General features: G+C 34.8%; 1 protein-coding gene across 1 annotated transcript; it reads right to left on the minus strand.

Annotated features, from left to right (window-relative positions):
* Positions 1 to 455: 455 nt before the first annotated feature.
* Positions 456 to 24002, minus strand: Awh (Arrowhead). The gene is made up of 6 exons (XM_068287023.1): positions 23851 to 24002; positions 4952 to 5133; positions 3281 to 3498; positions 2387 to 2608; positions 2005 to 2130; positions 456 to 1074 (listed from the first exon to the last, which is right to left on the minus strand). Exons 1-6 carry the CDS (start codon positions 23854 to 23856, stop codon positions 1013 to 1015), a joined length of 816 nt encoding a protein of 271 aa, XP_068143124.1. The 5' UTR covers positions 23857 to 24002; the 3' UTR covers positions 456 to 1012.
* Positions 24003 to 24514: the final 512 nt, after the last annotated feature.

Genomic DNA, 24514 nt, shown 5'->3' on the forward strand with positions numbered 1-24514 from the left:
ATTTTTAGTTTTATTTTTCTTTTTTGTATATATATATATATATATATATATATTTTTTTTTTTTCGTTTTTTTTCTTTTTCTTTATTTTACCATTTATTTTTGCTTATCGGTTTTGGCTAACATCATTATCTCTATATACAAAATGTCTAGCCCGAAACTAGTTTTCAAGAAAATTTCATATATATATATATGTATGTATATATATAATATGTATGTATATAAATATGTGTCTACTTATATATATATTTATTTATATATATATATATATATATTTATAGGTTTTTGCTTTATACATTTAAAAAACAGAAAAAAAAGATTTAAAAAAAAAAAAAAAAAAACAATAATAACAACATTTTCTTCTCACGATACTAACGATTAGATTTAGATTAGGCATATATATATATATAGTATTATAAATATTTTACAAAAGCCTTGGCAAGCAGTTTTCTTTTTGTTTTCGATCTTAAATAAATGATTCAAGGACATGATCAAGGATGAAAATGGAGGCAGGACGAGGAGGACTCCAAGGAGGAGGTGGGCGAGAAAAAAAATAAACACTTAACAATTATATGAATTAGTATTAAGCTAAATTAAAATTTAAATTTCATTTAAATTAAATTAACTAAAAAACGAAATCTCTTAGCCTATACAATGCAGGAATGTTTGTGATTGAGTTTGTGTCTTTATTTTGCTTTTGCTTTTTGTGATTGTTGTGGAATGAAATCGTTTTTTTGGAATGCTCAAAGCATAGACTGGGTGAGCTTTGTATGTATTATGATGGAAATTATTTATTATTATTTTTTGTTTGCAATGAGTGCTGATTTCTTGATTTATTATATGATAGTTTTATGCATTTCTTTTCTTTCTTTTAAGCTGTGTTTCTTTTGTTTTTGTTTTGTTTTTACATCAAATTTTGACTAGGAAAGGACGTTTTGTGGTTTGTGCCTTTGTGGAGCACAGGGCTAACCCGAGCTAACGATGAGCAGCTCGTGCTGGCGATGACTGCTCTAGTCACACCTCGCTGGGCATACAATGAACGCTTGAGTCTTGTGATAACTCATCCATGGAGGATTCTGCAAGTAGACAAATCAATAAGAACAACATTTAATGGCAATTGGCACAGCAAATTCATACACAGGACAAGAGTTTACTTTGTTAATGAGATAAGAGAGAAGCTAGAGATAAATACTTAACTCAAAATTTGAAAATTTTACAAGATTTTCGATTAGATTTTTGAACTTATCATTAATGAGCTCATTCTCTGATCTTAACTTGCTTTATAAGAAATGAATATGCATATGTTTGTATATACTTTAGATCATATCTAACTCTTTCTTAACTCCAGCTCTTCTCATTTTAGTAACATATTTATAATCACTTTTTGAAGTCACAACATTTTGAATCAACAAGAGGGCTCAAAATAGACTTATCAATGTTTTATCTCTTAAAATAGTCTTTCAAATGCTAAAAATTGTTTGAAAAACCTTAGAGTTTAAAGGTCATTAGTTTAGAAACATACGACAAAACAAGAATTTTCAAAACCTTTCATATATAATTATTAAGATTCTATTTTCTTTGCTTTATAAGACAATACAAATAGTTAAAGGCAAGAACTCTTGAGTTTTAGATTCCAAGTTGAAGTACTAATGCCTACTATATCCTCATTAGAGCCTAAGATTCAGTCCAGTTTTAGATTCCAAGTTGAAGTACTAATGCCTACTACATCCTCATTAGAGCCTAAGATTCAGTTCAGTTTTAGATTCCAAGTTGAAATACTAATGCCTACTACATATATCCTCATTAGAGCCTAAGATTCAGTTCAGTTTTAGATTCCAAGTTGAAGTACTAATGCCTACTATATCCCCCTGAATCTCCCTAAGATTCAGTTCAGTATTCATCTCAATCTTTGGGATGGTTATAAAATGTTGAAATTAAGAGTAGTTTGATTGGCTTCTAATCGATCATTAGTTGGCTTAAAATCGTAATGGTTAATGGACACTTACCATGTGCTGGGTATAGACCCGTTTTAGTACCATTCAAATGCATTGGATTTTGTGCGTTATTCTGAAATGAATACGTTAACTGCAGGTTAATATGACGCGCAAATGAGCTTCCTTCCGGTTCGCGTACTGCAATCAAAAATCGTTTGTTGAGAGACGACAGAGCGACGACAGAGAAAAAGTGAGATGGGAGAGAAAGAGAGACGGAGAATAAATAAAAAGGAATTATTTGAGATTACTTTTTACTTAGTATCATTCGATGGTTTTCAAATCATTTTGCTACTGTATGTGGTTACTATAAACTCTCTAGATTTACAGACTACTCTGGGTTTTTTTTAATTTTTTTGGCATGCTGCACTAATCCACTACTTACTTTTATTCTTACCAGCATGTATGTGTTTTTTCTGCCTTGCACGCGAATTCTGAAACCAAACTTGCGTCACACGCTTGCTCAGACCGGTCACCGAGGCAATACGCTCCAAATCCTGACCATCCGGATTACTGTCAATCTGAAAGTTGGCCTGCAGCACTTGCAATTGCTCCTCGGTAAATGTGGTGCGTACACGTTTCGTTTTACTCTTATGATAACCATCACCATCACAGCCATCTATATATAGAGAGAGAGAGAGAGAGAGGGAAAGAGAGGATGGCAAGAGGAGAAGGTTGAGTTAAAGATGAGAGGAGAATATCTTAGGGCTAGGGCTGGGGCTGACTTCTGATGCTCAAAAGGTCTGCTTGGGGACTAAAAGCATTTTGACAGTCAACCAAATTGAAAATGTCAAAAAGTGTTTATAGTTTATGTGGTAAGTTGGTAGTTTGCTATTGCTTTATGGCCAAGATTCCTGGTGGTCTCTATAGAGTGGTATATTCGACATTTTCAAGCCGATCACGTCGCCTGAGCCAACGATCTGAGATTTGTTTTTCCTTTTTCTTTTTTTTGGTTTTATTTTTAGTAGCTTCATTTTCACTCTTGTGTGTGTGTGTTATGTTAGTTATGTTTTTATTTTACGAGTATGACACGATTTCATCAAGTTCTTCAAGTTGTACAAAAAACTGGCGACTGCCTGGCGCTAACCCACACCGCCATCCACATCCACAGCCAGAGCCAACTACTAGTACTACTACCTGAAGCGTTCCAAATTGGCAAAACCGTTTCGGATTCGGGTTTCCTTTCAACCATACAGCACCATGTTGTTGCCCTTTTTATGTTGTTATGTTCATATGTATGTTTCGCGTTTTGTTTGCGTGTGTGTGTGTGTGTTTCGCATGTTATGCTTACCGTCACTTGATGTGGTGCCACCCTCAACCGTTTCCAGATAATGAGCCTTGCAGAGCACCCGGTCATCCATCAATGCAAACTGTTCGCCAGTCGACAATTGTCGTCCACACTGATCGCAGGCAAAGCAGGCCAAATGAAAGACCAAATCACGAGCTCGTCTCACCCAGTCCGAGGCGGAGATGCCGCGACAGCATTTTGAGCACTTGGCGCCAAAATTTCTGTAATAAAACACACACACAAAATGAATGAAATGAATAAAAAATTGTTAACCAAAACGGAAATTGTTATAGCCACTTAATTTCTACATCTTAATCCGTAATCTGTGAGACTTTAAAAACTTTGGAAGTTTTCAATAAGCTCCTATTTAAGTCCTTTAGAACTTTAATTAATGAAAATTTTGAATACACTTCGAAAGAAATTCCTCAAAAACATTTCTTTACTTTTTTGTGAGACATTTCGTGAGAGGGCAATAAATCTTAAGTTATTGACATGATTTGTTACAATTGATATACGATATTTGTGTATTCTTGAGCAGAAATTTATTGACTTTAAATAAATTAAGAGATTAAAACTTAGATATACTCAAATCCATTGGGATAAAAAGGTGTAATGATCTCTCTCTCTCACTCTCTGTCTCTCTTGATCATATATGTAAGTATTATTCTATCTAATCACCTGGAAAACTTGTGAAGGGAAGTTTCAAAATACATCTGTACATTTGGAGTGTGTGTTTTCCCTTAACCATTGAGAGATTGATTTTTCTAAGCGGAAGTTATTGCTCTATGTCACTCGACAGATCAGAGTTTTTCCAAATGAGTTGGCAACTTTGGCAGCTTATTGTTAGCTTTTAAGCTTATTTTTACAACCACAACAATGTACACTCAATACACATACTGATGATGGGTATCGTCGATGGGGGGGGTGGGGTGCTAGAGGGAAACCATGACTCGGATGTGGATGTGGATATGGGATGTTGATGTAGACCTGAGTTTGGGTCTGGACCCCTGGCTACATACATTGGGATGGATGATGTCTCCATCGGCCAATGCACACTTAAAATTCTTAACTTGAAAAATAAATATTTTTACAGCATCTCACGGCGCGTTTGTTTGTTTATTTTCATTTCGTTTCGTTTCGTCGTCGTTGTCGCTGTCGTTGTCGACACCGTTTTCCGCCGTTTCGAATGAAATGAACGAATGCTGCATCTATGAGTATGAGTTGTTGTATGTATCTGTAAGATACTTTTGCCATGCAACTTGCATTTTAAAGTTTTCTTTCCATACTCATACCCATACCCTTATACCCTCACCAATATCATGTCGTTTCGTTTAGTTTGGCCTGCAATCGTTTTGACTCTTTCTCTCTCTCTCTGTGTGTGTGTGTGTTTATCTAAGGGATTAAGTCACAAATATTGTCGAATTGTTACAATTAACCTTTTGGTGACTTTTATTGAGAGAGTCACCAAATGACAGACTTATATGTCTGTGGGAAAATATTTTGAAAACACTTGTGTCTACACATACATACATACATAGATAGTATGAGGCAAGAAAATCCATCCACAAAACAGTAAGTTGAAAAATATCGAAAGAAAAAAAAATTAAAAACCGAGAAAGTTCAACTAATATTAAATGTATTATTATTATTTTCTCACAAAACTACTATACTTACTTGCTGTAATCGGCCTTACAGTAGACCTGCCTTTCCCGTATGTAGCATGACTGTTGGCGATCCAGCGGACACATGCACATGCAACATCTCAGGCAATGGGCATGCCACGAGCAGCCTCCAACCTCTAGAAAAAATCTATCCGAGATTGGTTCGCCGCACGCTGCGCAGGAACGCAGCTCAGTCTGCAAAAAGAAAAGAAACGAAAAGGACATAAATATTATTACTTTGACTCTTGAAAGTTGTAAGAATCAATATGGGACAGATCAAGAAAAGATGTACGATCATCTAAGAAAAGGTTTAAGGATCTGCCTGACTACTATGGAGGGCAAAGGACAGCCAGAAAATGGTCAAAAATAGGCTTTGAATGTCTAGAAACGTTCGTGATTGGAACTATAACTATAACCTACTAAAGAATACTTAATTGAACTGACTTAGAATTAGTAAAAGGATAAAGGATAATCAAATTAGATTAATGAGTATATTTTGGTTAATGATTATATTCATACTGCAAATAAGTTGATTAAAAAGTAACTCAAAATCTGATTATCAAATGTATAGAAATTGCCGTGACTCAAAAAGGAATGAAAACTGAATGAAAGAAGAAAAGGAATCGTAGCTAGGATAACATTTTCTCTTAATAAAATCCATTTCTCCCAACGTTTATGATTAGAAAATGAACTCATTCAAAACGATTCATGTATGATCAATGATTAAGTTAGTTAGGCATAATAAGAAAGTAGTTTTTCTTCTATTTCCCTTCCTTCGAAATGCAAATTCCTTTACGCAGCGAAACAAAGGCAAAAACGTTTGATCAAATACCGCTACTGACACTGAGATTTTGAGATTTGAGAGAACCGGATCGACGAATATAATACAACGACTATTTTACTCTATAATCGTTGCTTTGCTTCTTTTGTTATGCCTTCAATCGAAATCGTTCAATAAATCTAGCAAATGTCCCGGCGGCTTCTGTTTTATTTCTTAGCTGCAACATTTAACTTATGTATGTATATTAAACAAAATTCAAATAGTAAATACAAAAGACACGCACACACACACACAAGTAACTCGGAAATGTTATCACAGACGAGTTTCTTTTGTTGTTTTCCAAAAATTGAACCATAAATTTTCAAATGTTATGCTAATTGTTGTTGCCAAGATATTATTGTTATTGTTTCTGCTCTGTCTCCTCTGTCTATCTCAACTGACGGCAACTGCTTTAGTCACTTCTCCTTCTCCTTCTCCTCCTCCATTTGACTTTTTGATATTGTTTTTGGTTTAGTTAAATTTATTAACTGACCCAGCGAATCGTTTGACTTATGAATATTCAAATGTCACTGCATGTTACGCCGTTTTAAAAGTGTTTCAAACAAATTTTATTGCGTTTCATAAAGTACGAAAAAAAAAAAAAAAAAAAACAAATCAAAACAGAAAAAAATAACAAAAATTAATGTACCTATATTTTAAAATTTTTATTTATTTATTCTTTTTTTTTTTAAATATTTTCGCCAAGTGTTGAATTCAACAATTATTTTAACAGCTGCCAAATTATCAAATTGTATTTATTAAATTAGCTATATAATTTGAGTAGAAGTAATCATTATTTTTTTATGACAAAATTACCAAAAAAATAAAATAATATCATATGATTCCATTAATTGATCTCTATAGACAACGAGTCGAATGAACTTTCGAGATCTTAAAAAAGAGAGAAGACGGAAAGTCCTTAACCCTTTCATAAGCAGCTCCAAATGATCCCTCAGATTTATTCAGCTTCCATTTTGCGAGGTGAGTTAGCAAAGTTAACATGACTCGAAAACAGATTCGTTGATTAGATCAACTATTTTAACATCATTTGATTAAAACGTTCAGATATCATTTTGTATATTTGTTGGATTTGCCAGATTATTGGCATTGATAATTAATCCTCAATTACCAAATTGACAATCATTTGTATTCTCCTCTTCTCGATCTCGTTTTCTCTCTCTCCTTTTCTCTCCTTTTTAATCTCATTAAGTTTCCGTTTCATACAAACAATTCAATTATAATCTTATTTTTTCTTGGTTTTTGCCATGACGAGCAATTTGACTGCCCTTTTTTTGTTGTTGTTACTGTTGTTGTTGTTGTTGTTGGGATTACTTAAAATATTTAATTAATGGCAAGCATTTTGCATACATATTTTCCATTAATTAAGAAAGAAAACTGAATGTACAACATATGCAACGACTTTAAATTGTTTTCCCATTAATCAAAGTGAAAATAAATTTACCGTTTACATACTTTAGGGGGGAAACATTGAAAATCAAGGTATATACATTTCAAGCACAAGAAAATTCCATAATATAAATATAACCTTTAGACGAAACTAAATGTATTAAGTATAGATCTTATTAGTCCCTTACTTTGACCTTTTTGGAACTTTGACTCAACCAAAGATTTTACAAAGTTTATTTAGGAAAAGACGATTGAAGGTCCATTAAGAACGATCATCAGCCAACTTTCTAAAGGCATCTTTTCAAGGCTAAAACTAGTTGAGAATTGCAACGACAAAAGAAAGCGTTAAATGGCCAAAATGTCATACTTTCTTGATAAAAACCAAAATTTATGATACTTTTGTATAATATTATAATTATGAAGGGTATCGTATATTCGTTACTTGCAAATTGGGCATAGACCTGTGTTTTGTTGTTGTTGTTGTTGTTGTTTTTTATTTCCTTTCACAGAAAATTAATTGCTGTTGCTGTTGCAATTGTAGGCAACGAATAATTGTCGTTTAACATTTAACGACTCGCGACTTGTTATTAACAAAAAAACATCCACACACACACACACACACACACAGAGACAAGCAGACAAAAAAAAAAGAAGTATATTTTATTTATTTTTTGCCGACAAAAAGCTGACAAAAAAATAAATAAAACATACATATTTAAACAAAAACTTGGCCGTGACTAGGCCCAGAAGCGGCTAAAAAGATCAAAAGGGCCGACTAAAAAAACAGCAATTAATAAAACAATACCGAATACACATACCGATAGATAGTCACAGACAGAGACAGAGAGAGAAGTATATGGATAGAGAGTTGGAAAAACAGAAGCAAATATCTATAGATATAATTTATGACAAGCCGCAAAACAATTGGCCCTTTGGGGGGTTGTGAATATGCCCACAACCAGTAACCAAACCAAACCAAACCAAACCGAACCGAACCGAAAATAACAAATGCAATATGGCCACCATCAGCAAGCAACATGTGAGTGTGCGTGTGTGTGTGTGTGAGTATCTATGAGATACATATAGACCAAAAGTAAGTTATAACTACATCCTAACATGGCTGCTGGGCGGCTGTTCTATACATATTTTTTGGTTGCGCGCGCTGCCATTTAACTTTTCATGTGACACGTTTAAATGCCAAAAGAACTCCCCTATACAGAGATACATACCCCTGCCACTGCCACTGACACGGCCCTTACCCATGCCCCTAACCCTACGAGCCTGCGCGTTGCCTGCTGCCTGTCACTTTCGTTTAACTTTTTCAAACAAAATGAACAACATAAAAATGAAGTGAAGTGAGCAAAATGCAATTCGGGGTGTTTTGAGAGCAATTTGTTTTCCCAACGCCCGTTATGACATAGACAAGGCCGGAGAGGCTTGACTTGATGTTTCTAGGACCAAGTTACACTAAAAGGACCGCAGCCTGCCACTGACGATGGTGTTGCTGCTGCTTATTATTATTATTGTTGTTGTTGTTGTCATGTCTATGCCCACTTCTGAAAATATGTCAGTTGTCAGCCACAGAAAAACTGACAAAAAGACAGACCAAACGAAGCGAACGAGAACTGAACGACATTCAGACAGACAGACAGACAGAGGGACGGACAGAAAGACCAACATTTCCAAGTGGCATTTTTGGCGAGCATGTCATTTGACTGTAATTTACTCGCACTCATAGATACATATACCTATGCATGTGTGTGTGCGTGTGTGTGTGTGTGTAACTGTATCTGTCTGTGTGCCGTGAGTTTTGTGTGCGGTTTTTGGAGTGTGCATTGCATAAATCTCAACTATGAATGTTAAATAGGTTGAAGGAGTTTAGATTTAAAGCCAAAACAAAATGAATTAGACTTTATTTTAACCGAACAAAGAAACGAATCCTTAAATAATATAAAACAAATTCGAAATTAAACCAATTTATAAGACATTTAGATTTGAATTACTTGGAAATCGGTGAGAAATTTATGAGTTCAGCTCACAATTTTTAGCTAAATATTGCAAACCATCCAGCTCTTTATCTTGCTCTCTTCAAAAAGGACATATGTGTAGCCCATTTAATATATGTACATATCAAGGACATATGTGTGTCTATATACTTCTAAGGTCTGTTCACAAAGGATATTAAGATTGAGATGTTAAAAGACATTACCTAGAATGAACTCTCAGTTTATTAGACAATTTCTGATTTCCGATCCTAATAAAAGAATCAAGGACATGATCAAAAAAAACAAAAAAAAATATGTGAACATGAGGATTATTTATATTTTATCAATATATAGAACAATTTCTATGAAAATATGCTCTGCTGTTGGAACAACCAAGTGTTCCCCTATTTCTAGCAACATGGCCGTCGGTGTTTGATGATTTCTCATGGGTCAGTCACAGGGCAAAGCTGATATCCAACTTACTAAATAAAGATTTTGAGACAAAACGGATTAATCCTTCCAGAAATATTATATACGCCCAAAAGGGGACCATTTTCGTCTTCGTCAAGACTTACTAACCGGAGACCCTTTCATATAACCAATCCCTCATCGAACTGGACGAAAGTTATAGGCGGAAACGTTCAGTTTTTTCAATCCTCAAATCTTTGCAAGTGATAATTATTAATTGAATTAAGTATTGAAGTATAAAAGAAAACTGTTTCACCTATTTTAGTTTTATGTTTATAAAATGTCACAAGAGTGACTCCAATTTAATGACCCGCAATGTATAACTTCTATAATCTGTTCTTCTTGGCAACTATTTGTGTGAATCCAACGAATAAGTTATTATTATCAAATGAATTAAATGATATTCAAATGGCAATTTTATTTCTTAAAAAAGTTCATCTAACTCTCATAAAAAAAAAAAAAAAAACAAAAAATTAATATAGACGAAATGAAAAGAATTTCAAATTCGTTGCGCAGCCATAAAAAAAAACTGGAGAGAAAAAAAAAATAAATAAAAAAAAAAAAAAAAATGTCAATAAAAATATTTTAATAGATTCACTGATAAAATTGATTTGTAGTCCATTGTGACGGTGGGGTGGGGGAAGGGGGCATGCGGGATGGGTTGGGTAGTTTGCCAAACTGAAGTAGCCAAAAAGATTAACAATTTGGATAAAAAAAAAACAGCAAAAAGAAGACAACAAAATGAGTAGTAAGTAACTCATTTAGAACTCTGCGGGTTTTCTGCGTTTCCCTAACTTTCGATCATATCTATTTCGATGCATATTTCTCAGATCTCTGCGGGTTTTTTCTTTTTTTGCTAGTTTTATTATTTGCTTGGGTATTATATAAGCATTTTTCCCCTCTATCTATCTGACTGTCTGTCTGTCTGTCTATCTGTCGCTGTATCTATCCTACCCTATCATAAAAATTCCACATTTCAAAAACTTGCACCTTGCAACTTTTGCTCGAAATGTCATAAATAATCCGGCTGGACGCAATATAAAACCAGAAAACAAAAAAACAACAACTACAACAAGAGAGCGAGGCAGAGAGAGAGAGGGGGATACTCGTAGAACTATAAAAACCAAGAAAGACGCTCAAGAGTATACAATAAAATTTACAAGCTGCCATTTAATGCCCCATACGAACGACCTCGCCCCGACTTTCGCCCCTCCCTCCTTCTAGCCATTCAAGCATGTGTCCAGGCCAGAGGAGCCCTCCGACGGCAGATCTTAGGTGAGAAGGAAACAGAAAGCGAGATATTTTGAATGGCAAACAACTTGGAAGAAGAAACACTTTCAACAGTAGCCCTCACCAAAAACCCAAACTAAACTAAAAAGAGAAGAAGAAGAAGAAAACTATATCATCCTCCTAGAAGATCGATTACCAGACAAGACAATTTTCACGTCATTGCGCAAATTGAGCGATCATCATCAATAGGGGACTACTCCATATACATACATAGGTAGGTAATGGAGAGCTATCGTCAGTCTCAACTTTTCAATCGATCGATTGATGACAAAAGCCCTTGGCAGGCCTCTGTGTCCTCTCTCTCTCTCTCTCTCTCTCTCTCTGTGTCTCTGTCTCTGTCTGTATCTGAATTGGTTTTGCTTTTCGGTTGTTCGGTTGTGACTTGTCATCTCTTTGCCTTGGCCACAGAAAATCAACAAATGACAACACCGTGAGAATGTTGCGCGCTCCCAAAAAAAAAAAACACAAAAAACAACAATAACAATAACAACAACAACATACATGACAAAGCCGCTTGATAACAACAGCAAACAGAAGAAAAGAAATAACAACAAAAAAAACCCCATAAACTATATATGTTTATATATACACACACACATATATATATATATATACATATATTGAATGTAGTATAGGTTAAGATCATAGCAACAACTTGACCACTTGACACTTGAAGGCATTTTTGGCAAATGTTTTCTTAAGGCCTTTTTTTTTTTCTTCTTTCTCTCTTTACTTCAGCGATCTATTTAAGCAGCTTTTGAAGAAATCAACAGAGCAAAATGAAAACTGCAGCTCTAAGCGCCAGTCCAAACAATGAAGGCTGAACATTTCAATCATCTTTTCAACGAATTTACAATACCCTTCAATGTAACATATACAAATGTCCCTAGTACCTATGAATTTTCTTAACAATTCGTTTTTCAGGAGAGTTTTAAGTCATCTTAACTCTCGCTGAGAATTTGCCACACAAATCTTAAAATCAAAATCAAAAATTTCATACTAGAAATTTTGTATTAATATCCTTGTTATGCCTATGAAAAATTTGTTTCCTTTAACTTGAGATTAACTTACAAAACTAATTGATTAAAAGGTTCTATGCCTTGAACTATAAAAGAATAGTTGATTATATGGCATCCTATAAAAGTTATCAGGATTTTTCAGTCTTTCATCTACAACTGTAAAGGATCTCCATGGGATCCATGAGAAGACGAATCAAAGATCTTGGATTGGACTTCAACTATAGAGTAATTTGAAACAGAATCTCACATCCAATTTGATCTAAACACAATAATCTTTTGATTTTATGTTAAAAATACAACAAAACTCAAATACTATATACATATATTTCAATAAATTTTCAAATATTTTGTTTGTTTTTTGTTGTGTTTTTTGTCAATGGGCGTCTGTCAAATAATAATAATTCTTCTTCTTTTGCTTGGCAACTTTCAGATACGGCATATTGCTTTTTAATTAGAGCTACTCTTTTTGAGTGGGTTTCCTTTCGTTTTGAAATATATTATTTAGATTTAAATCCAATATATTATACCACGAACAAAATGTGTAGACGTCGGCGTTTGTTGTTTGGCGTTAAGATCATCGCTCGTCGCTTGATTGTTATTTAATGACTTTAGTCGCCTGCCCATCTTTTCTCTTCTGGGCATGGGCAGATGGCCGGGGAACGTGGGGTTGTGGGGGCGCCCACGCCCCCGAGGTGTGGAGATGTGGTCCGCCATCTATATGGTATAATAGCCATACACAATACTCGCACGCTCCATAAATTGGCTAAATGTTTACAAATATTTCATCAGGAAATGGTTTTTAGGTGAACTGTGTGTGTGTGTGTGTGTGTGTGTGAGTGTGGTTGTTGGGTTCCATTGATCCAATCAAATTGATGGGCGGCTATAACAGAGCAACAACAACAAAGCAAAAGCCAGAGTGAGAGCCAGCTAGAGGGAGAGAGAGAGAGGAGCAAATGCAATGGCCCGAAAAACTTTTTCCAACCAACCATTACAGTGGAAACTAACTATGCGAGATTTATGAACTTTTTCATCATCTACTCGGAAAATAGAATCCACTCTTTGTTTATGGCAAGTTCAGACGGCTAAAACGAAGAGTTTCAGGAAGGTTAAGACTATTTTTCAGTTATTTCAAAAACGATTTTGACTTTAAGTTAAGGCTTGGGGCAAGGATATGTTAGAGGATCTTTGGGACAGGTTTTCTACTGCTTCTAAAGTTGCGAATTCACATTGGAATTGGAATCGAAATCTTGAGAATCTAGACTGTATATCTCTCTCTTATATATTAAAGTTAAAATTTGAGCTCAGAATCACTATCGAATTTAATTGTCAGTGTAAAAATTGCTTTAAAATTTAAGATTTGTCATTGAAAATGGATTTTAATAATCTATTGAAACTTCTACATTATTTTTTTTTATATTTTGAAAATTTGTTAGTTTGGCAAACATCTTTTCAGTCTTTAAGTCGTAAATTTCTCAAAGGTTTTTAGGCACTTTTCAAAATAATAGAACTTGGAATATCAAATTAGGTAAGAAATGATAAAATTGAAATTGAAATTGAAATTGAAGATGAAATAAAGGAAAATATTTTTAGATATCTTTCTTCACTCTCTCTCTCTCTCTCTCTCTTCAGTTATATTCACTGTGACACTAGTGTTGGCCAAATACCCAGACCCCCCCAACCAACCGCCCCCTCTTCCATCAACGTTCAAATGGGTAGACCAAGTGGTGATGGTGGTGCATCTTCCAGCAAACTTAATTACCGCTTTATGTCAATGGTCCAGCATGTTTTTGCTAAATTTATCAGCGTTATTAAATTTTATCACTGGCGACAAAATGTGCATATGCCATTCAATTTTTTTGCACAACATATTCACACATCACACGAACACACACACACACACACACCTAGAGAGGGAGAGAGAGAGAGAGAGAGAGAGACAGAGACTTTTTAGTTGGAAAAATACTCCTTTTGGCCTAGGCAAATATTATGATGGCAGACAACTTGTCGGTGACTCCACAAAGCGTCCCGGGGACAGTGCATAAAATGTGTTGTGGTGGTGTGTGGTGCGGGGGGATTTGAGTGAGAAATAGAGAATTGTTGTTGTTGTTGATCCTCCTAACATTGGCGTAAAGTCGTTAAATATTTTATGACCAAATTGGAACCCCAAAACGCCAAACATCCAAACCTTTTTATGGTTAAAAGTTTTCTGCAAGTTACTTAACTTTGTTTTTTTTTTTTTTTTTTTGCATTCAATCTGCAGCTGGCAGTTAATCTTTTGTCAATTGCTAACAAGTAATTAATATGATTTAAAAATAAAAAAAAAAAACAAAAAAAAAAATATAAAAACAGAAAGAGAAAGAAATAAATGAATAATTAAAGAATGCCAAACCTTCATAAAAAAAAAAAAAGTTTTCAAGTCTTTTGCCTTTTGCGATGACAAAGATACTTTTGATATAAATACAGAAAGGGGGGGGGAGAAGGGCAAGGGGTGTGGGGGTGGGGAATGAAAATGGTGATGGAGTGGGAGGGGGGGGATCCCAGTGTTGACAAGTTATTACCCCAAGAACGTCAACGACTTAAAATGTCGCACTTTATTACACTACAAAACACAAAACTGAACTCAAGACCCAGGCACATCATCACATCATAAGACAGAGAGAGAGAGAGAAACTGAGATGATCTCTGGTGGATCTTTTGGGATCTTTTGGGATACTGGAGACTGGTTGTGTTTTACAGCCATTTGCTGTTGTTGTTGTTGGCAAACATCGGCCTTTGTGTGCGCTCCCAGCCGAGTTTTATTATAACTGTTGACTGTTGGGTTAGCCATACAGAAATAAATTTCATTTTAATACTTTCTTCGTTTTAGTTTTTTTTTTTTTTTTTGTTTTCTTCTGTATTTGTATTCTGCTTCTTTTTTTTTGTATATTTTATTGACGCCGGACTTGGTCTTGAAAGTGATTTGCATACACACACACACACACAACCAGTGAGATCGTTCTCACGTTTTTCCCACCGCGTAGAAGAAAGAGATTATCCCAAGAACGAAACACAAGTTTCGGTATCCCGAATTCAAATTGATAGATAGCCAGTTAGATAGATAGTTTGCCTTATGCAGCAGCAACAGCAGCCAAATCAGCTCTAATACCGTTCGGTTTTGGCTGCCGCTGCTGCTGCTGGGGCATCAAGAGATCCAACAAATGTTGTCCATTCGTCCATAAACATAAACAGGTGGCAATGTTCATTTGCATAGACAACGTTTTGATATTAAATTTCAAAGCAAACGACACACAACGACATTCCGACTAGTTGACTTGACTTGACTTGAGTTGAGTCGGTGCTTTAGAGTTTTGCTAATGGCTTGAGAATGGGTTATACCCTTTAGGTCTGATACAGAAGTTACTAATATGGCTATACCCTTCATAATAATATCATCTCCTTCCTTTGAATGAAAGAGCTGAATACCCTCTAAGATCTTAAGCCATTCAATATCCCTTCTGTGACTATATAGAATCCTATATATATAGGTTTATCCATTAGTCATCTACCTTTCCTTGACATTGTCTAGGGTAACCAAAAGTCTATGGCCTAATGGATGAGCCACAATTTTGAATTTTCTTTTCGATTTGGTTATGCCTATGTATGTATGTCTTTTTTGGGGGTATTTGCTTTAATTTGAATCAAATGATTTTATTTTTTTCTTTTTCGGTTTTTGTTCCTGAACTTGTTTTCTCGTGTGTTTCAAATCATTTGCGGCTTTCGGCAGCTGCCCCAAAAACCGAACTTATAAATTATTTTGTTGTCTGGTTTGGCTTTTGTTTTAAATGTTGATAAGCCTAAAATGTTTTATGTTTATGTTTTATTTTTCAACGTTCAAATTTTATCGATGGGGGAGAAACGTGAAACGAAACGAGAAGAAAAAGAAAAAGCAGAAGCTTTTAAGAGCTGCGAAAGTTTGAAATTTGTTTTTATTTTTTTTTTTATTTTTTATAGCGGCATGTGTTTGGAAATTGAAATGGAAATGGATATTTGATTTCAGACATAAATCAAATCAAACATTTCGAATCAATCATTAAAGTCAAGTCTATATATATATACATATACTATAAACCTTTGTCACATTACCAAATTTGAATTAATTACATATTAATATTCTATATATTCAATTTTTAATCAATCTATTAACCTTTTCTCATCTTGATACGTTAACTAATTTTAATCGATTCGCTGATCTAAACGGTTGTAACAATGTCAAATGTCATTTGGTTTAATCTTGATCTTTGTAAATTCATACATTTATTATTTGCTAATGAAAGAGATAATCTCTATCCAAATGAAGTAAGTTGTAAGTCGACTCGCCGACTTGGGTATACCATACACCAGGTGAAACAAATATTTAAAATTTCGAAAACCATACTATCATGAGCACTCTAGCGCCGCCACTAGCCAACGGCCAATTCTGGCCTTGTGGACCGCTTAGTAAAATACGTTCATACGCATATTTTGCATGTTTCTAGTCCGATTTCAATCAAATTTGGTAGTTTGGTAGAAATAGATAAGAATAATTAGTCTGCCGAATTTGAATGCGACAGTAAAAAAACTACAGGAGGAAATCGGTTTTTTCTAAATTATGGAGGCGAAAGTGGGCGTGGCAAAATATAAAAAGATGTATACTCTGCGCGCATACTACGCCAGTGTATATACTAAATTTGGTGACTTTAGCTTTGTTAGTTTTTAATATAATCAGTTTTGTTTAATTTTCGTGGGCGGAAGTGGGCGTGGCTGAAATTCCAATTAACTCTATACACTTACATACTACACAAGTATACTTTACCAAATTTGGTTCTCTAGCTCTTATAGACTCCGAGATCTGCATGTTCATACAGACGGACAACGGACGAACGGACATGGCTAGATCAACTCGGCTGTTGATCCTGATCAAGAATATACATATATACTTTATCAGGTCGGAGAAGCTTCCTTCTGCCTGTTACATACATTTTGGCGACTTTAATATACCATTTCACCCCATGGGTGTATGGTATAAAAACACAAAATTTAAATACTCTTGATTTTGCATTTATGTATAATAATGGATCTGGGCACCCTGTGGTTAATTATTATTATTGAAAAGTGAGAATTTTTAACAACTAATTTTGTTAATTTGTTGCAGTCTGTCTGCATTTATGGTTCTCTAAACATAATATTTCTCTCTATCTCCATCTCTTTCACTCTCGCCACTAGAAAAGCAAATATTTCAATTGCCATTTTTTGCAAAGGAAAAAAAAAATTGTTTGCCAGTTGTGCAAATAAGAGAAAAATGTGAATAGATACTTGTCGAAGGTGAGAAATGAAAATGATCCACAGATCCCAAAAGAGTCCAAAGATTGTGTCTCTGTGTGTGTTTGTGTGTGTGTGTCTCTGTCGATATAAGTTCTGATCTGTCTCTGTCTCTGAGTCTGGTAATAAATCGCTTATAAATCGCCCTCGACACGCGTTTTTCTTGTTTTGTTATATATGAAAACGAACAAAAACAATCGACAAAACATATTTATACCCTGCATCCGTAGGATAATTTGGTATATTAAAGTCGGTTACGTTGCCACATTTCATTATCTAGTCACTGGCCAAAAGCCCAAAAGGTTGACCTATTAACTACTCTAAAGTTAAAGAGAGATAGTCTCTAATTCAGTATTGTTTCTTTCACTTGATGCATGGTATTTTGAAGTCGGCGTGAAAGTATTTCTATTCTTTTTATCACATTTTTTACACATTTCATTTTTAGTCTTTCGCATTTTTCAAGCATTCATCATAAAGTCTCGAGTCTCGAGTCTCCGATGTGAATCTGAAACCGAATCTGAAATATCTTTGTCTTTTCGTCAACATGTCACAGCCACTAAACATCAATAAGTTGATGTTGAAGTTTGTCTTTTTGTGTTGTTTCATTTGATACACTTGCCGCAAAGATGGGCATATGGATTACATGTAAAGAGATGGTTCAAAGTTCATTCAAAAGGAATTCGAATTCGAACAGAGAAACTGAAACTGAATAGATCTGTATGTAGTCAAACGAATTCGAAACTCAATCTATCAAAAACTCAAAAGGCTTAAAATTCTATTCATAATCTATTGAGACTAAATTTAGAACTTAATCTAAGTTTCTTTCCTCTTGGTGAGTGTATCAAGGGATTCGTTATGATTGAATTCTTGATGTATGTACTCTTTGATTTTGTTTGATGATTTGCATTGTGCAGAGTTTTTTAGAGGGGATTGAACATTGACTACAATTAATTAGTTAAATCTGCATTTTGCATAAATTAATAATAATATTTTAATATTTGTTTCTTTTTCTTTCACTTCTCCTCCTCCGTTTGTTCCACCTAACTTTGTTTTTGTTGTTGTTGTTTTTTTATGCAAATCGACAACTTTGTTGTGTTTATGTTTGCAACAATAAATCAAGTCGTTTTAGTTTTTTTTCTTTCTATTTTCTTGTGATTTGGTTTGGTCTATTGGCCTTTTTTTTTTTTTTTTTGTCTTACGGACCACCAAAAGAGTTCTAAAAAAAAAAAAAAAGAACTCAAGTTCAAATTTATTAGATTTTTTTAGATTTTCTAGAGCAAGAGCAACAAGTTTTTGAGAAAAGAGAGAGAGAGAGAGAGAAGGAGAGATGATTTTTAGCTTTTGAGGCAATTTGCAATTGGCAAACAATTAAAAAACAATAAGGAAAATTTGTAAAGTCGCATATGTATATATATTTGTATTTTTAGATTTTTCTTGTGTTCTTGTAAATTCGTTTACCCCCAAATCGAATCGTATGGTTTGTCGTTACGGATTGTTAGACGGATACAGGAGGACTAGGAGGCAGGGGCAAATAGTCTCATGCCCTTTTTATATTTGTTGGGTTTTTAGGGGCGGGTTTTTCCCTTTACTGTGTTGTTGTTTCTAAAAACTTGTAACAATAGATCTGGGACAGAAGTTACAATGATTTGTGGCATTTTACAATTTTATTTGCTTGCCGTATTCTTCCCCTATGGGCAACTGGCATTGCATACCTACATACATACATGCATCATTTGTAAGCCAACTAAGCGTCCTTTAAGGACTATTTTGTGGATGCACTCCACAAATGGTTAACAATGGGCCCAAAAAGAAGACACTCGAGAGTCGAGAGGCGAGAGTTGAGAGTTGAGAGGCGATTTTCTTTTGTGCGGTTTTTGCCGGCTGCTGGCGTCTCCTGACTCCTGACTCTGTCTGAGTTTAATTCTTTCTTACTTTAGGGAGAATTTTCACATTTACCTGCTAAAAATGCTGCTGTGATTTTGACACGTTTCTCCCTAGAGACCGAGAGCGAGAGAGAGGATCGAGAACTGACCAGACCCTTGTACCTAGTATCTTTTGTATCGGTTTTTGGCATAAACAAAGGTGTGATATTTGTTTCTCTTTTGTCCCTGATCGGGGCAATTGGCTCAAGTCAAGATGCATTTGCTTGCTATTCCTATTGTCCTTACCACATTACTATCTATCCTCCTCCTGCGGAGGCTCAAGGCGTAGACTTCTTGTCAGCATTGTCACGCCACAGTTTTTTTTTTTTTTGCTTTTTTTGTTTTTCTTCAAGGGTTTCTGTCAATTAGGCATCCTTCAGAATATGAGAATAGGTTTTTCTTGGTTTGGTTTTTGCCTTCAATGCCTTCAAGGTATTGTCAATTGCCAATTATGAGGCGGCGGCCTATAGGGCAATGTGAGAAATACATATGTATTTGTTGGTTGGTCAAGCAGCTGAAAATGACCGACCATCAAGAAGAATGCAACTGGCACGCGTTGTCTGTGCAGAATGGCCAAGAGTAAACACCTTGTGCGGGATTTTGTATGCGACTTCTTCTGAAGCTAATAAGTAGATTGAGATAAGCGTTAAGATCAACTTCTTATGCAACAATGGCAACACACACTCACACACACACACACACACACAATGAAAATTCATCTACAATTACAAACCTTGCCACAGACTTTTGTTTGAAAATGACAAAGATGATTCGAAAACGGATTACTTCAAAATTTAAATCTCAATTTCAAGGTTTGTTTTATTGCCATACCAAATAATTATCATCAAAGACTTCAGATTGATATAATTCTCTGCTCCTTAGAGTATTAATGTCTCATAATTGTCGTTGATATTAAGGCCAATTAACTTACATAAGTAAGGACTAAACCCAACTGCATTTTGAAGTCTCTTGAATTTGAATACGCCTTTTAAGTGAGTTCAATTAATTAAGTGAAAAAGACTTATTAACTTATTTGGTAAATTATTTTTCCTTCCATTTCGTTTTCCTCTTGTCATAATGGACTTTATCTTTCATATCATTACTTGAATATAATTCTATGTAAGTCTTAAGTGTCCTTAGAGTTAAAAATGCAACAGGATTCCCATATTCAAAATGTTAAGAGAAAATAATTTCTTTTGGGACATTTTAAAACCTAAATTTCATAAGAAATTAATATTTGTCGTTAAATTTCTTAAAAATCTGCTTAAAAAGGAGTCAAGCTTTTAGTATAAATGTATTAAAAGGACGAACTTGGATGGATTCTAAACTATTCATATCTAAAGTGTCTATCGTTTAGTTTTTAAAAGTTTTTAAAGTTTTTTTTTTTTTAAATAAATTTAAAAAATAATTATCATTTACAGCTATTTCGAGCTAATGTACTTTATGGCACATAATAAATTTTTTTTTTTGTTTTTAGCCAATTATGGCTTTAAGTGATTTGAGAAACTTTTACCTGGAGACTAAGAGGCAAATCTTACAATTAGCCAACACATATACAAACACACACATACATATTATAGTTAATCCTAATCTTAAAGTCTTTCTTCTCCGACCGCTTTTTATTTTTATTTATTTTTTTTGTTCTTTTCCTTTTGGGAGGCGTTAACAGCTTAAGTTTTTTTTTTTTTTGAAACTTTGTTGCTTTGTTGTTGTTGTTGTTGTTTTTCAATTTTCTAGTGAATTATTAATGAAAAATCATTTATTGAAATATGTATATTTTTTATAGTTGCTTTGCAGGCATTCGACATTTAAACGCTTAAATATTTATGCCTTTTTTATATCTCTTTCTCCTACAACCCAAAAAAAAAAAAAAAAAAAATACTTTGTTGAATATTCATAAGCAGCGCCTCGTGGCGTCATTTTCAGTTTTGGGCTAATGGTGGGGAATGGTGTCGGGAGAGGAGGAGAAGAAGGAGAAGCGGGGGGGAACAACAACAACAACAACAACTGGGGCGGGTCAAGATCGATGATGTCAAGAAAAGGTCGCTAAGCCCGAAAATCGAATTGGTTGTATTGTCTTGCTTAGCCGCGGCTTAGAACTGTTGACATTTGATTTTCGAGGTTTTCGCCTGTTGTAATCGCTGGTCTATTGGCTTTAGATTCTCTTTTAAGATCTCCCGCTGTGCTTATTGACAGTTATTAAAAAGGTCGACTAGAGGTACTCTAGGCACACACACACACACACACACACACACACGAACACACGAGTCTTCTAATCGCATGCGTTATGAGGTTTCTTTCTTTTAGGGTCAACTGAACTGAATATGCAAGTAACAGCGTTTAAATTTATAACACATATATTATTAGTTTTTCATCTCTTTTCCATACATACACTGCAAACAATAAAAAATCGTCCTCCCCCCCAGCCGAAAAAAAGACTCTCAATAAGCGTCAGCACCTTGTCTAATTTGCTATGGTAATGAAAATGATGTTTATGTATAAAGGCATGGCAAATCGTGAACTAAAAGCATAAATCATGTTCTCTCTCACTCACACACACACACACACACACACACATTGTTGGAAATAAAAGCCAACTCATGGCAAATATTTAACATTTTACATAATCCTGTGGGTGGCTGACTCCGCGAACAACTCGTTTCACAGCGGGCTTAAAAATCGATTAAACGTTTCTCTCTATACAACACTTTTTGAATGAATCTGCTGTGTGTATGAGTGTGTATGAGTGTGTGTGTGTGTGTTTGTAAGTGCTGCATCATCATCATCTAGGCGACACGATCAGCACAAAGATATAGAAATTAAAACAAAAAAATGCTTTAGCTAATGGTTAAACGGAAATTTAACGTTTAAAGGGACGAGATTCAGATGATTGGGCAGGCATGACGTTGTAGCGGGGGCAGGTGGAGGCGGACCAGTGGTAAGTAACTTAACGTGTGGGTTTTTTTTTCTCCCCCCGACATGGTTGCACCCCCCATGGTGAGATTTTTTGTTTCCCCTTCGGTGTGCTTTTAATATACACCGACTGAACTGGTGCCTTCCCATCTCTCTCTCACTCTCTGTATTGGCTCTTTGTCATCTGTTTTGAAAACTCATCGTTTTTCAAAGTTATTAGTACGGTTTGTGATATTGCTGGATCGATTTGGGGATTCGATCTGGATGTGGTTTTGTTTTAAATGCCGCCCTGTTGTGTGCGGGACTCCAACTCTCTCAGCGGGTCTTGGAACAACACCAACAACAGCAGCAACAACAACGTTTACAAAAATCTCTCTATTCAAAAATTGTTTTTTTTTTTGTAGGTCAGTGAGTTGATTTGTTCAGCAATTAAAAAGGAAAGGAAAGCAACATCAAAAATTCAAGTCCAATAGAAAACAAAAGGTACATGGCCATCGTGTGGGTGTAAAAGGGCTAGAAATTTTTGAATTCAATCACATTTCACATTCAATTCCATTTAAATTGAATTGAAAACGTTATTTTCAACCATTACCCACAAATAAGCAATTGAAATGATATTGAGAATCTGAGCTAAATCAATCAAGGGAAGATCCTTCTCAGATGTGGAAATATCACCAATAAGTGATATAAGGAATACCTCTTTCGAGGATCTGCCGCTGATGTGAATGCACCATGAAATCTAGCAGTCCTCAATGGAGGATATAGTTTATCATTTTGGCTGGGCGGAAATCGGTAAATAGGAAAATTATTCCCAAAGAAAGTACAATGATTCTAATCTCTGATATTCAAAGTAGAACTTGGAACCAAACTCTTGGTGATTTCATTTCAATTTCTAACCAGAGGGCCGGGGCTAACCGCGACCGCGTCAAAGTTTGTATACCCTTGCACCTTTATTGGTAACTCTTTTCTTACCTATTAGCCATCAATGTGGAAGAACGTTTTATCTAAAAAGGCTTATGTTTGCGAAAGAATGGCCTACAATCATAGGAAATAACGAAGATATTGACCATAGTCACTGTTTTCCACCGATCGTTCCTATGGAGGCTATATGATATAGTCACCCGATCTTTATCAAATTCGGGACATTAGTTTATAGGCGTAATAATCTCTCTAATATTAAGTTTCTCGATAATAGCACAGAAAACGGACGGACGGACGGACATGACTATTTGAACTCGTCTCGTCGTGCTGATCAAGAATATATATACTTTGTATGGTCGGAGATGCTTTGTTCTATGCGTTGCAGGGTATAAAAAGATCACTTGAAATATTTTGAAACCTTTTCGAATGTTCTTGAAACAGATCGATTAGAAATCTTTTTGAAATATTTGAAAAATCTCGTTAAATTTTGCAAATAAACTTATATGCAATAGCTTGTCACATTTGGGACTCACTTTAGATTTAGATGGCCATAATATAGACAATCTAACATAAAGTTTAGTTAATAACTCATAAGATGACATAAGATTATTGTCACTAATATTAAGTATACGACTTGAGAACATTTTAGTAGGCATAAAAAAAATTGATCAAATGATGCATGGACGGAGACAGGAGAATGAGGAAAAGGAGTTTAAGGGGTCTGAAGTAATCCTAAAAAGGTTTTGACTTTTTTTTTTGATTTTGAATTTTGTCTTAAGGTCGGATAATGTGTGTTTAATTCTTCTTCTTCTTCTTGTTATGTGTCTTACCTTCATTTTAATTGCCTCCACAATTTTGGCGGTTTTTTTTATCCAAGTCTTTTCACACAAAAATTCTATTTATATCTGTCAGTTTTGATCAGAACTGACATAAACAATCCATATATATATATATATTTATATATTTTATTTATTTTTTGTTTAGAGGATATCTTTTTGACGACTTGAACGATTTGTCAAGCGTCCAACAGTTATCACCTTATGCATACGAAAAAAAAAACAAACGATTATATAAAATGGGTTTCTTCAATTTGCAACGATTTGCAACATATTTTCATTGATTAGCACAATACAAATTGAATCGATTTCGATTTCGAATTTCGGTTTTTGGTTTTTGGTTTTTATTTTTACCGACGCTAAAATGCGCTTATCAAATCGTGATGTCTGATGCGATGCGATGCGATGCGATGAGATGCGATGCGATGTGGGGCTATGCGAACGCGTGCAGCAACACGTTCTTAACGGTTCTTTCTGTTTGTTTTTGTGCTGTGTTTTGGTTGTGTTTGATTATAAACTCCGACGATATGTGTGATGGATGTCCAGTATAAATGTCTCTCGCCCTCTAACCAACAAACAGCAACAACAACAACGACCAACAACAACAATTTAAAAAAAAAAACGTACGCACACGATAGAACGAGAGAGAGAGAGAGAG

The sequence above is a fragment of the Drosophila tropicalis genome, unplaced genomic scaffold (assembly GCF_018151085.1).
Source record: "Drosophila tropicalis isolate 14030-0801.00 unplaced genomic scaffold, ASM1815108v1 contig_463, whole genome shotgun sequence".
Lineage (NCBI taxonomy): Eukaryota > Metazoa > Arthropoda > Insecta > Diptera > Drosophilidae > Drosophila > Drosophila tropicalis.